Genomic DNA, 14,914 nt, shown 5'->3' with positions numbered 1-14,914 from the left:
TATAACACAAACACATACACATTCATAACTAAAGACACTTGACACGTGAATACTTATGTTCATAATTTTAAGTGCATGTGATACCATAAGCTCTTCGCACAAGGAACACACATTTAAGGTAGCCTAGGAGTACATGAAAACACAAATTACCACACAATGAGTAAGCAACATTTCCACTCTCAACTAGGATGAAGATTCAACCAGAGGTAGTCAAGATCCCATAGTTACATATGATTAATCCTTATCCCGTGTTGATAAGTTGCTCCTTACCAAGGGTGACAAAATTTATTTATCCATCATCCATTCAATTCTCATTTGAGTTGATTGGGGACGAGATGTCGATCACAATGGTGATGGTTGAACCAATATAATTCTTTGTGCAAGTTTCTTTTACCCTTGCTTAAATTTTACTTGCTTAATCTGAATGCATGTTGATTAATTTGTATAATTGGTTAAAAACATAGCAAGTGGGGTAGTTTAGTTTAGAACTTGCATTGGTAAATTTTCAACACATCCATTCCCCTTGTTAAAATCAATTGATTCAATTGAAAATATTTTAAAATGTTTTTATCCAAGAAAAATTGAAAATAATTTTTGTAAATCCAATTCACCCCCCCCCCCCTCTTGGATCAACCATCTTTTCTAACAAATTTAATGGCCTAAAGTGTTTGATATTAAAAAAGAATTATTTTGCATTTTATATTCATTGTTTCTCCCATCAACTTCAATTAGCTTTAGTTACAATAGCAAAAAATCATGTTGGGGTTGCTTTATTTTTTAACTTGATTGCTAATTTGCCTAATGTGGTTGGAGATTCATGAAAGTGACGAGATGTTCTTCAAATTGCAAAGATGAAAGAAACATTGCAAAAAAGAGAAATTTCTAATGGCGTGGCTTGAATCAAGAAACTATAATCAATAAGGCAAGAGATACTAGATAGGCCTCATATTATGGTACACTACTTAGTCTAATTTCTTTGTTCTCTTCCATGATTGATGTGCATGAAATAGTTGAGGAAGGTGACATAAGTTTAGAACCCAAAAGGTGAAACATGTGCTTTATTGAATTCTATACAAGATTTTGAATTTGTTTTCATCTAACACTTGATGAAAAACATTTTAGAGATTACTCATGAGTTATCTCAAGCATTACAAATAAGTGATCAAGATACTCTAAATGCCATAAAATTAGTTTTAGTGTTCAAACAAAGATTACAAGTTATGAAAGATGATGGTTGGTCTTCTTTGGTTAATGATGTTTCATCATTTTTTGAAAAGCATAACATTGTGATTCTAAATATGAATGATATTTTTCAAATACAAGGAAGGTCAAGGCAAAAATGATGTTTCATCATTTTTTGCATTTTACAAGGAGAAATTGATTCATTTTGCTCAATTTTATCCTGCCAAATTTTTGTTGTTGAACTTTTGGCACTAGATAACTAGGTTGAAAGTTATTTCACAAATTATGTTCTAAAAGTCCATTTTCAAAATTAAGAGGGAGATTTTTTTATATTATTAAAAATGAAAACAATTATTCAATATTTTCAAAATATAAAAACTCGTAGAGAACAATTATTATTATTATTATTATATATATATATATATATATATATATAGTTGTAAAAAAATGCATATGAATATTGTCTCCACTACTTAAAATTTTTGGATTCATCACTGTCACCTACCATGAAAGCATACAATCACCTTGTTTAGCCATAATTCCTTTAGTGTAGTCGGCAATCCATAACTCCATTCCAACAACCTCACTGCACATGGCCAACACAACTATCACTTCACACGACATATCTCAATTACCAACCACACCATTATCACCGGCTACCACTACAACTTCCTAAACCCCATCACTTTCTTTCTTCCTTCCAATACTACCCTTTTGAAACCCCTCCCTTCCACTGCAACAAACTTTCCCAACATACCCCACAAGTTTCACACCCACCATAAAATCCTTCCTATCGCACAAACCACCACCCATTTTGTTTCTTCTTGGCTAACCCAATCACCCTAACATCTTCACATTAACCACACAAAACATCTTCCACAACAACCTCTTTGATCTCCCTCTTTATCATGCCTCATTATTACAACTATTGTTGTTTCGCCTCATCGTCATTGCATCGTTGGAGAATAAGTAAGGTTTAACATCATTTTTTTCTTTTTTTTGGCTATATGATAAAAGCTTTGATCCAAATTGACTAATCTAAATGAATGTCACCATATATGGATTAAGTTACAAATTGATCAATCTGGATACGTGTCATGATCCAAATACGTGTTCTAGATTGGGTAGTTTAGACAAACCATGTTTTCGGATCAATGGTCATCCAAATTACTCAAACCAAATAACAAAAGTGTATCTGAATTGGGTTTACTTGGAAGACCATCTTTCCAAATACACTTTTGCTATCTGGATTGTTGGTAATGGGTCAACGTCATTTTTCCACATGCTTTGAATGTTATCGCATCTTGTGACAATTGTTTTAGTTGAAAATTGTAGATACAACACAAACCAAAGGTGGTGCCCTACATACAAGATGTGACTTGGAGTTTAAGGTTCAAAGTTTAAAGTTTAGGCTTACATACAAATGTAATGGCTTATGTACATGTGGTGGCACAAACTTGTTCTACGATTAGCAATCCTACCTACAAGGTTAATGCAATGTGTTTTAAATCATATCCATTTCATGATGTTAAGAAATTAAATTGGAATGTGTGCCAAAAAAACACACTTTGACACATGAAATAGTGTCATAAATTTTGCTTAGCTAATAGCATTTCAACAATGATTTTTCTCTTATTATTCTGTAATCAATCATGATATAATATAAAGACCTTTGTAATTATGAGTATGAAAGTCATCAAAGAGAGTTGAATGATGAAAAGAACAAAAAGGAAAAACTAAGTACATTGCCAAAATAAAAAATAAAAAGACAATGTTGAGAAGTGAAGATGGAAATGAGATGTATTTGAACACATGAAAAAACATTATTTTGAAAATCAAACTAAATAAGTAAGTACCGATCCAACGAGGAACCAATCTAGTTGACCGGTCAATTAACTCAAGAACACCATAGCATTTTAGAACCATTGAACCTGTCAAACCAATGTAGGGAGTGTTTAACATTTGGGAGATAAGTTAAGCAACTGCACAATATCTTCATCAAAATCAATGACCCACCGAATTACGTGATTGCAAATTATTTTATTTTATTCTCCCTAGATTTTTTCCCGACAGTATTTTTCCACTTCCCTTTATTTAGTTCATCCTACCTTTAAAAGTGCATAGAAACATCCTTTTGATAAAATTTACATTTACTTTATTCTAGGATTATTTTAATTTTCCAAGGAAAACAAAATCAGAACTCAGAACTCAGTATAAAAAGAAGGGAAATTGGATGAGCTCCGGTGATGGTTAAAGACAGGTTAACCTGTAACTGATGTCAATGTCATAGACAATATAGCAAAATAGTACTTCTGTAGTTCTGCTTCTTTTCCTAGTCTTTACATTCATCACCAACTACATTCAACACCTTTTCCTTGAGTTTCTCTATTATCTGCAGAAAAGACGAAACAAAGTGTCATTATAGGAAATTGCACCGTGCAGGTGCAGATTATGTTTAGGATATGGTAAGAGTTTCATGACTCGTAAGTACCAAACTAGAATTGTTTGCCCATCCTCTGACGGAGCTGGCAGCATTTCTGAGGTGAGAACAGTTCCGGGAATCAAAATTCAAATAATAAGCAGAGTTTTCAGTAGCATCAGCAACCCAGATATGGTTTGTATGGTCCTTTTCCTTTTTTATAAGATTACAGAAACCAACCTGCATATAATGGAGATACAAGTTTCATCCAGCTCATGAATAATGCAACTTTAGACATGTTTTGCAAACTAGACAACCTAAACACGTGATGCTGACATTCTATTTGATGTAACAATTGTTTCATTGAAACCTAATCTGAAATATCTTCTACACCTATATGTTAATCTGCCAAAATATGCCCAAAATAATGAGATCACATTTTTCTGTTGAGATGAAGGTATGAAGGATCAAGCAGTAAATACTTCTGATAAAAGCTAAAATGATGTTAGTAATAACTTCAAAGTTATTTGGATTTGGTGGAAATAAATCATAATCCAGAATACATAATGGATATAATCAAAATGGCAATGATAAGATAATGCATTGTAATTACCGTAGATCCTGCAAGGTTATAGTTGATTGGTGGAAATGAATCATCATCAATCAATGGAGAGCAAAAACAGATAGCAAGCAAGGAGTTGATTAACTTTTCTGACTGTAAACCATTCATGATGGATCCATCAGTCACAAAAACCCATTGCTTCTTTTGCTGACTTGATGTATAAACCTCTCCCACATGAACAACATATGCAGTGATGTCAAACTCACTGTAAAAACAATGACAAGGAAATGTCAAATCTTTTCTTGCTAATTGCTATCCATTTTTATCTGATAACAGAAAGATAAACAGACTAGAGTGTCAAAATACTTGGAAAGAGGGATGTCACCCAAACTTGACAACAGGATAGATTTCCTACTGCTGAAAAATGGCCTACAAATAACAGAAATAAGCTGGATTCAGAATGTGATATACCCAGAATATAGCCAAGTAGAAATTCATTTTTTTCCATCTTATTCTATTTGTTAGATACCTACTTAAACTGTTCCCTTGCATTAGAAGATAAAGGCAACCACTTGGTAGAAGATCCTCTAGTATGCAAGTGAAGGATATCAAAATCAGAAGTTGATGGTACAAGTCCTGCAATGACATATGCTCCTCCCTCTACCAACTCCTGACGCTGCACATTAGTTACACAAAGAAATTGAGACAAATCTCATGATCTCCACAATAAACGTTTACAACAAACTAATGAAGTAAAGGGAAAGGAAGCGTATCATAATAAGCTTGGGATGCATTTGAAAAACATTTATAAAGCTACAACCACAGAATTATAACATAATTATGATCCCAAGGAAATACGGCTAATATTTGTAATTGGATCACCAACCTCACCTGCTTCTCGGTCGGGTTCCAGATTGTTACTATGCCTTCTTTAGGTTTGTCTTGTCGAGTTTTATAAGTTAATCCAACTACCCGTAACCTCATAAATGGTGTGACTTCTCTATGTCCCAAGCTAGCATCTTTCAAAGCCTTTTCTATTGATTTTTCCATTTCTGACTGTCTGATTGCCTGAAGATGGATATGAAATCATAAATATATTTCTACATATGGACTTCTAGTAAGATAGGGAACATAACCTTACATGTAATTTGGTCTTATATGCAGCAAAAGAACTAAGCTGCTCTGGACTCATATCTGCCATTAGGAATTCAGGTTCTTCTGCTGTCTCCAGCATGTTATAAATCTTAGCACCTTCACTATCACTGTCATGATAAATATGTGACATTTCCTTCTGATACTCCGAAATGATGCCATCTACAACAGCAGAGCGTCTGTGTCCAAATAGGTAGTCACAGCACAAAAACAAAATTCACATTAAGACTGTTAAAATTACAATTGCACCAGCATGGTAAGCACCTGATCATTTTTTCTGGCTTTCCTATTTGCACACCAGTCACAGATTATATAATATAAATTTCACAGTTCATTTTATTCTTAATTTCTTATGCACCCCATTATGAAGCTAAGCAAATTGAAATATAGTGTGGCAACAGAAATTTTATTTCTCAGAAATAGTAAGACAGTTGGGTCCCATTGACCGGAAAGTGGCACCTTCAGCCATCAAATTATACTATAATTCAGATTTATGTTTATGAATCAGAAAGAATGAGCAGTCATAACAAAATTAATGAATCCCTTTTCTCCTATTTTTATTTTTTAAGGCATGCTTGTATAATGGGTTTTCCACCACAAACTGCCAATTAACACAATGAGGCAAGTTCAGCAGTTAACTCAATTGATTACAACATAACAGAGACCTAACCCACCTGATTAAGAAACAAACAACTAACCCAAGAGATCAATTATCTTAACTGATCTCAATACAGTATTCACACCCCCCCCCCCACACACACACAATACATAGTTGATAAGAATGCACGCTTCCAGGAACTCGCAACAAGATCAAACTTGAAAGCGATGCTTGAAACCACGATAGGAGCATTTGATCTTGTTGTTCCCAATCGGAATATGCAGGATTCACAGTGCCTACATCACGATCTGATTTGTTAGCAAATTCGCAACGGTATATTTGGACAAACGAGAAAATGTTGAAGTCGATGTGCCTTGATCACTAATTCTACTTGTTGACACCATAGGAGAAAGTTCTTATCATCGAGTCCCTCAGTTATCGTATGAGAAAACATAATTGGAGCAGAGGAAGGGGTTGGAGGAGGTCGATTAGCCATGCTTGGATTGATCAAGCTCTGGATACCATGTTAGAGTAGAGAAAGAGAAAGAATTGCAAATAGATTTGGGAAAATGATATTCTATTATTTTTCATGTATTTTTGTTACACCCTATGTATATATAGGGATGTTATTACAACAACAAACTAACCTAAGTGAATGTTAACTCAATTGATTACAACATAATAGAGACCTAACCCACTTGATTAAGAAACAAACAACTAACCCAAGGGATCAGTTATTTTAACTGATCTCAATACAATATTCACACCTATCCAAGCGATTTGATGTTGGCCTTATCAAACCACCCGTTATCACCATTATTAGACCACCTGCAGATGTTCAATCCTAGAAACTTCACGCTCTAATCCTTGACGTGAGAAGGTGTATTAGAGATCCCACATTAACTAGTGAGATTGTCAATTTAATGTATATAAATGGAGAGCAATCCTCACTTTACAAGCTAGTTATGTAAAATTGAGTTAGGCTCATATTCCACTTTCTTAAAAGCGATTATGGTTTTCCATCATATAACAACACAAAATTTATATATACCAACAATTCAAAAGCTCTTCTCAATAAATTGATCTTCTATTGCATTCGAGGTTTTAATTTCACATAATAGATGAAAAAGTACCAAAAAGAGGTTGTACTTTTGGCATGTGCTTCCCTTTTGTGCAATTGTGATGGGAGTCAGATTCATGGGCTTATTGTGAAATCGGAAGCATGTGATCATGGTATGGTGGTGACTATGCTTGTGAACATGTATTCTAAGTGTGGTAGTTGGGGTTTTGCTTTTGATGTATTCAGGGAAAGGGAAAGGTGGAACTTCATCACTTGTAACTCTTATGATTGCGAATTTATGGTTGATGATGTGTTTTTCAGAGGAAGAAGAGTGAAGAGGTGTTACCTCATTCAACTATCTAGAACTTCTTGATTAGTAGGTTTGCACAACAAAGGATGTGTGTAGAAACTATCAAATACTTCACGAAAATGCGATGTTGGTGTCGCTTGTGTTCAAAGATTCTCCCAAGTATTTTGTCAAAGTTTGATGATTCATCTTTGTTGCAAAGTGGGAAAGAGATACACGGGTACGTAGTGAGAACTTGTGTTGATGGGGATATTTTTTGGCAACTACTTTGGTTGACATGTATAAGAAATATGGGCATGTTTATTGGACACATGGGGTTTTTGATTAGTTTAAGGCAAAACCAGATTACCCAACATTTTGGAATGCAATGGTATGGAATGAATGAAGACTGAGTTTGCTTTTGAAACTTTGGAGAAATGTCAACTGAAATGGTCCAACAAAATAGTGTGACATTTGTTATTGTCTTATCTATTTACTCCACAATGATGCCTTCAAGGAACAATGACCAGGTTACAATTCAAAGAGCACAAAAGATAAACTTGTGGCCATTAGTCAATTTCCTTATCTCAACCTTGAGGACAAGACTATTCTTCTAGTGGCAAGTAGTTTAGTAGTTTTAGGACACTGGTTTGAGCCTAATCCCAACAATTGAAGAGGAAAGTTAGAGAAAAGTTATTGATGTGGCAATTAAGGAGTGGGGAAATGAGTGTGAGGGGAGAATATCTTTTTGTTACAAACCTTATACAATGGGTGGGGAGAGAAGTATCTCTTCTTTGAGGAGCTTTGCTTTAGGATTACAGGGTCTCTCTTGTAATATTTATTACCTTTTACTAATAATAATACAATTTCAATTTCTCTTGAATCCCAGGTTCCATTAGGATCAGCCATCAATTATTACACTATCTTCCATAGCTTGTCATCATGTTGTACTCCAAATAGTCCCACTCATAAAATTGCACAAACAAGAGATTGAATATTGAAGTTTGCAAGAATGATCATTTGTTGCTTATTCTCAATTCCTAGTTTGTACTTGATTTCAAAGTCGATTCCCGATAGTTTTGAGATCCACCTCTGCTGCTCCTCTCCTATAATTGAAAACTTGCCCTCAACATCTACTTACTACCTTTGCCTCCCCACCTAATAACCAAATTTTAGAAAATAGCTTTATAATCCCTAAGTGTGCCAACTGATCCATCCCAAAAATTAACTTCTACCTCCTAACTTCAAAATAACGCAAATTTTCTTCAAATCCCACTACTTGTACCTTTGACTTTACTTGCTTGCAAATTCCATGAATCCATACCATATCTTAGCTCCTATTCTCGCTTTAACAACATATTTGTTAAGGGTATCTTCTAACTTCATATTCAATCCCTCAACTACATAACAATGAGTTAGATGTCATCCATGTTTACAATGAGTTGATGCACCCTAGAGGGGAATGTGATAGAAGATAGAGTGGTCAACTTCACTATGAGCCAATCCAACACCACCACAAGCCTATAATTCAAATATTATCCATCAACAATAGTCACAAAATTGGTTTGTTGACTTTGGTGCTTCACATCATGTCATGGCTAATCCAAACAATCTAAGCAATGAAGTCCCTCTTTCCACTCCTGAACAAGTGTTTCTAGGAAATGGTCAAGATCTATCTATTAAATTTGTTGTTTCAATTTCTTTTCCTTCTTCCAATACTCAAACTATTACATTTTAACAATATGCTTCTTGAATTTGATCATCTATTATTAGAAATCTTGTTAGTTTGAGCAAGTTCTCTCATGATAATCATCTTTACTAAGTTTCATCCTACTTATTGTGTTGATCTAAGGCTGATCACATCCTACTTCTTGGTCATCTAAGTCCTGATGGTCATTTCCAAATTTGTTGTCAAACACATCTTCATTAAGGAATATGTCTAATGTTTTGTCTACCATTTGTAATTCCTCTACAGTTTCATCAAACGATGTAATTTCACCCACTTCCCCAACTTTGTCTTTGTGGCATAATAGACTAGGCCATCCTAACTTTCCTATTTTACAAAATGTACTTAGACTTTGATATATACCTTTTTTTTAATAAAACTGTCATTGAATTTTGTGTTGCTTGTTGTATGAGAAAGTCTCACAAACTTCCCTCTCATTCTCTAACATTGTTTACTCAAATCCTTTGTAGAGTTAATTTTCTGTGACTTCAGGGGGACCAGCAACAATGCACTCTTCCATGGGATATTCTTATTACATGTCATTTGATGATGCTTATATCATATGGATTTACTTTCTAAAAACTAAATATGAGCCACTTACAATTTTTAAAGAGTAATAGAGAGTTTTCTCTCATTTGTATTGGTCAATTTGTTGCATGTTGTAAGCTAAGTGGTTGTTGCCACATCAGCAAAGTTTGTTATTTTGTTATGTGTTCTATTACCTGATTGGCTGGTGTCACATCAGCAGTCTTTAACTCCTCATGTACTCTTTTTATAAACTATATAAACTGATCTCTTCCTTTGTTGATATCAGAAAATCAATAACGCAGAACAATATTAGTACAATCTCTTTCGATTTCATTCAGTTTCTTCAGATTCTATAGTAACCGATAAACCACCAGGCCTTTGAACTCTTACCAGACACCAGTTAAGATGAGTGTCTAATTCCTCCCACCATTGGTATTTGGTATCTATACTAGGCATGATCCTCCAATACAATCACTACTGCATCAAGCTTCTCTTCTCATATAGAATTTAACTTGAAATATCTCTCCACCCAGCCCACCCATGAATATGATTCATCTCTGTTAAACACTGAAATCTCCATTTTCCTCCCATTCGTGTCATACATTGGGTCTCAACTCTCTTCCTTCGGATTGCGAATTTGACCAGCCAATTTCTCCTATTACTCCCTGTCTTTAAACTGAATCAGAGTTCATCTCTGTCACGATTTCCCTTGTGAACAAAATTGCTCTCTTCGATGCAGCATCTACTTGAATTCATCCATGTGCATCATATTCTCAATCCTCCCCACCAGTGGACTGAGCTCCTATCTTTCCACACTGGATCCCATTGTTGCTTTCATAATCACCATTCAAGTTCCCAGGATCAAGAGCTCTAATACCAATTGATAGGTATCAAAAATAAAATGAAACAAAGAAATATGAATTCACTGTATTAATGGAAATACAGACCTGTATCAGGTTGATAGCAGGTCCTGGGTTTCTAAATCACAAAAGGAAAAGTGAAAACAAGATAAGAAGCAAAGCCTAGGCAATCAGAGAGTGCCCAGCCTCTCCCAAAAATCCACTAATTCTCAGTCTCCCTTCCCTGTCTCCTCACCACAACAAATACTCTCACACTATGCAACTTCTGCACCACTCCCCACTACTGCCTAGCTATGCAGTTTGTTACACCTTTCTCCTAATTCAGATTCCGTTTTCTTGGGCCTCCTTTCAATATTTTTGTTATTGTGTGCCTTGGGACAGCATTAGTCATTAAGATATATTCAAATCAGACAAAGAAAATGGATGACATAGATGGGTGAATTTTAAGATATTAAGTTGACACACAAGCCCAATTGATTGATTGACAATAGGCCAAAGGAGTTGAAATGGTATATGAGGAGGAAGAAAAAAGAACATTCTAGAAAAAGAGTGAATGAGTTAGTAACTGACAAGGTATTTTATGTGAGAGGAGCATTTTCTATTGGAGACTTGGGGGGTATGAGAGTATTTTCTGTCATCATGATTGGGAGTATTCTCCCTCTGAGGTGTTGCTACTGTGTTTCTTACAAATAACAAGAAAGATAGATGCATAGTCTAAGAAGTCACCTCTGATTGTACAACTCCATCATTCTATTCTCCATCCTCTCAGACATGACAACAGATCGTCCATTGCCTAACCTAATGAGTAAAACAATTATCAATACTCTTCATTGCATAATTAGAGTGTATTTCTGAAAAGCAATTTATTGTACATATTTCAAGTGAAATGTAGGACATACTTTATTAGAAGTTACCTTTCCTTGTAAAGAATGGGATATAAGCAGGTAATTCCAACCAAAGTTTGTGGTACGAGACCACCATTTCTTTTTATGCATCTAAAAGCCAAAGGAGGACCAGCAACCTTACCTGCCAAATAGCTAAAAAATATAAGCTCAAGGAACATGATGCTACTTTTTCGTAAAATTGATAACATTGACATCCAAATAATAAAATGATACTTACAAAATCCTAACCGTTCAGCCCAGTGAGCTCTATATGTTCCATTTATGTGCAGCAATAAACTAACTGTTGATGAAACCTGAAATAAGAACATAATGAGGAAACCATTTGACAGGATATATATATATATTACTCAATCATAATCCTAAACTGTAGAAAACCTCGAGGGGTGAAACGGGCCCATTCCAGCCACATAATCCTGCTCCCCAGATCTGTGTGAGGCATATGTAAACAGAATTCAACATTATCAAGGTGTTATAATCAAGGAAAATCAGATAAACAACAAATCCAGACAACACGTTACCCGAAGCTTCTGTCCCACAAACAATCTTCCAGCAGCTTGTTGCTTTGACAATGGAACATCTAAAATAGCATTCATAGAATACCTGCAATGGAAAACCATTCTGTATGTCAGGATCCTCCTATATCTTGCAATCTGACAGCATTTAAGTTTAAATTCTAACCATCCATCAGTTAGTTCAACTTTTACTGCTTCTGCTTTCTGAGCCCCATTTTCTGTCTCAAAACAAGTGCCACTTTCTGGAACATGACTAGAGTGAATGCTTGAAATGCACAGAATCATCATTGAAGAAGGCAATGCATCCCCCTCAAGAATTTTCTTGATGGTAGACCGCTGGCCATGATTCACTTCTCTTTCATATCTACACACCAAATGTCATCGTATGTTTTATCATTTTTATAGATCCAAAGCATGCTGTCATAGAGCAGTCATTTACCTGTACTTCAGTTCCTCAAGCACATTTGATACAGTCAAAAAATTTCCAGCAGGACTAGCTGGATAGTATCTCTCATAGCATGCCAATTTCCAGACAATCCACTTGTAATGATTCATGACCCACCTAGAGGGATGAGCAATGGAAGTGTGAAATTAAGAGAATTTAAACTAAGATAAAAGCATTGTTTGCGTGCAACAAGTAACACATGAAAAAACACCAAAGAGCACCATAAGTACCAAACTCGCCAAAATTATAAAATTTAACCACAAAAGAGCTTAAACTCTATAACGTATTTCCATGCAATCCAGATAACAATTGAAAATATCAAGTTACAATGACTTTAGTTTTGGACACACTTTAATATACCTAGCTAACTGACCTAACCCACTACAAATCAAAAACCACATGGCAAAGTTACTCCTTGACAGGTTCCACAGAAACCGGAAGCAAAAGTTCAGGATAGAAGCAATTTACTCTTTAGTAGCAAACTGCATGGAAGCTCCATGGTGAGTCAATAGATGGACAAAAGCTTCTGCTCCCATACCATCATCACCAGACCCTTCATGAAACACATACTTTTCTGCATTAACTGATGTCACCTGACTGGTCTGACCGGGAAAATGATAAAACAAGATTCATTTCAGTGCACAAAGTGTTGCCAGTGCCAAGATTATCAGGTCCTAGCAGAAATATACAGATTTCACTCACCACTTTCTTCTCTAATGGAGGCACAGCAAAAAATTCATTGATGTACATCCTTGGATAGTGAAATGGATATCGGCTCGAAACCTCTCTTTTGCATCCAGAAACTCCAGAGGACAATTGAGACAAATCTGAAGATCAAACACCTCAAATAGGGATTGCATCTAATAAAAATGGAGGGAATGTACCAAAGACTCTTAACTTATGCTTACCATAAGGATATGTTCCAACATCCTGCTCTGAAGTAACAGAAGTTTTGGAACAACGAGGCTTCTTAAAGGGAGAAGCAGTTACACGCAATCCTAGTCTCCGTTTTCCACTACCAGGTTGTCCATTGTTTGTTTGATCTGTGTTAATGCTATTGGAAACATCAACCAACGGCCTGCGCAACACGCTGCGAGAACCTAACTTTGAAGAAAAACCATTCAATTTAGAATCATATCCTGCTGACTTTGGTGCTTGGTTCATGTCATACAGAGGCTTCTGTCCACAAGCGTTGGTACTTTTCCGGCCATAATCACTCTCTTCCCCAACCGCATCGAATCTCGAAATCAAGTTATTCCCATCACCCTCACAAGGAAACTTAGTTGACAAGCCCCTTTGCCTAGAAGACAACAAGGGATAAGTGAAACTCTTTGTCATGCAATTGCTCACCGAATCCAGCCCACGAGCCAAAGGACTATTACACTCCCCTCTTTCACTAGTGTCAGCCATGTCCATTCGTCCCTTAAATGGAACCGAAAAGACCGAATCCCCTCCTTCAAACAAATCCCCCACATCTGGGTCACCCAGAAGACTCCGTGCACGCTGCAGCGCATTGTTGGAAATGGATATAGACCTTCCACCTGCAGTGTGGAAATTAATTGGGGCTTCATTGCCACCAGAGCAATTCGCTTCCTTTTCTTCAAAACCATTATTCAATGCATGACGAGTACCCACTGAAGGACCATCGAAAACTCTACGTAGCTTCAATTCAGATGATTGTTGTTGCTGCTGCGATTCTTTAGCATAATGAGGAATTTCGATATCACTATCAATAGTTTCTAGCAATGTCTTTGCCCTAACCAAACCGCTGGGAGATATAGTAACCTTTTTCCCCGAGCCTGTCGTGAAAAGAGAATTCGAGAAGGTGGAACCATCGTCTACGGCACGATCTTCACCTGCAAGTTGCGACTCAGTAATCAGGGTTAGTTGAAGAAAATTAAGAAATTAAAAAGAAAAATTGGAATTGAGATGAAAAATTGGAACCTTGGAGAAGAAGATGGGCCATGGAAGGGAGGGGAATGGGAGGGGGCAAAGGTGAAGAAGCATTGGAAGCGTTCTCTTCTTTGGTGAGTTGCCAGTGGAAATTGTTTGGAGAGTGAGAGAGTATTTGCCATGTACACATATTGTAGCATTTGAGGGAAAGGGGAAACGCTGAAACACATTAGGGATTTTCACGAGTGCTCTCGCTTCTATTTATGGCGGGAAAGGTTTCAATTCTCAGCTGAAGGATAGAGGGAACTAGAATCGGATCGCACTTCGCACGCCGCTGTTTGTTTAAAAAATAAATTAAAAAAAAAAAAAAACAATTTGATGAGTATTTTATTTACCCATTTTTGAAATTTGAAATTTTATACGAAAAAGATTTATATCTCTATATAATTAAATCTTATAAGAAATTATATTTTAATATAAGTTGAATTATCATTAATATATATATATATTAATAACTAAAATCTAAAATAAATTGTGTATATATAAATATTATTTTTTAATATATAAATTATATTTTAAATTATTGTAGCGCAATATTATTTTTATTTATTAATAATTTATTTTAAATAAATTAAATTTAATTAATAAAAATAATTATAATAAATAAAAAATTGAATTAGATATAAAATGAAAAGAATTCCTAAAAAATCTCTTATTAAAAAAAGTTCATAAAAATATTTCAATGTAAGATAAAAGTTGGTATTTTATAGAAATTGATATAAATTA

At 35.3% G+C, this 14,914-nt stretch overlaps 1 protein-coding gene across 3 annotated transcripts; it reads right to left on the bottom strand.

Annotated features, from left to right (window-relative positions):
- Positions 1–2,840: 2,840 nt before the first annotated feature.
- LOC109811696 (protein BREAST CANCER SUSCEPTIBILITY 2 homolog B) lies at positions 2,841–14,436 on the bottom strand. 3 transcript variants are annotated; one of them, XR_002240860.3, is made up of 19 exons: positions 14,180–14,432; positions 13,144–14,091; positions 12,938–13,062; positions 12,704–12,837; positions 12,230–12,352; positions 11,957–12,154; positions 11,797–11,878; positions 11,654–11,704; positions 11,496–11,571; positions 11,288–11,399; positions 11,100–11,171; positions 5,305–5,494; positions 5,055–5,231; positions 4,697–4,839; positions 4,530–4,592; positions 4,215–4,428; positions 3,674–3,841; positions 3,449–3,574; positions 2,841–3,113 (listed from the first exon to the last, which is right to left on the bottom strand). XR_002240860.3 is itself a non-coding variant. In XM_020375500.3 (18 exons), the coding sequence occupies exons 1-18, from the start codon at positions 14,316–14,318 to the stop codon at positions 3,515–3,517; spliced, it is 3,075 nt and encodes a 1,024-aa protein (XP_020231089.1). In that variant the 5' UTR covers positions 14,319–14,432; the 3' UTR covers positions 3,391–3,514. The 3 variants fall into 3 exon arrangements, 1 of the variants encoding a protein (XP_020231089.1); XM_020375500.3 differs by lacking the exon at positions 2,841–3,113 and having other exon boundaries at positions 3,391–3,574; XR_014434600.1 differs by lacking the exons at positions 2,841–3,113; positions 3,449–3,574; positions 3,674–3,841 and having other exon boundaries at positions 4,366–4,428; positions 4,693–4,839; positions 14,180–14,436.
- Between the last annotated feature and the right edge of the window lie 478 nt (positions 14,437–14,914).

Source organism: Cajanus cajan, chromosome 6 (assembly GCF_000230855.2).
Source record: "Cajanus cajan strain Asha chromosome 6, NIPB_CcT2T_4, whole genome shotgun sequence".
NCBI lineage: Eukaryota > Viridiplantae > Streptophyta > Magnoliopsida > Fabales > Fabaceae > Cajanus > Cajanus cajan.
Note: the sequence above shows the minus strand (reverse complement) of the source record. Positions and strands in the feature narration are given on the sequence as shown.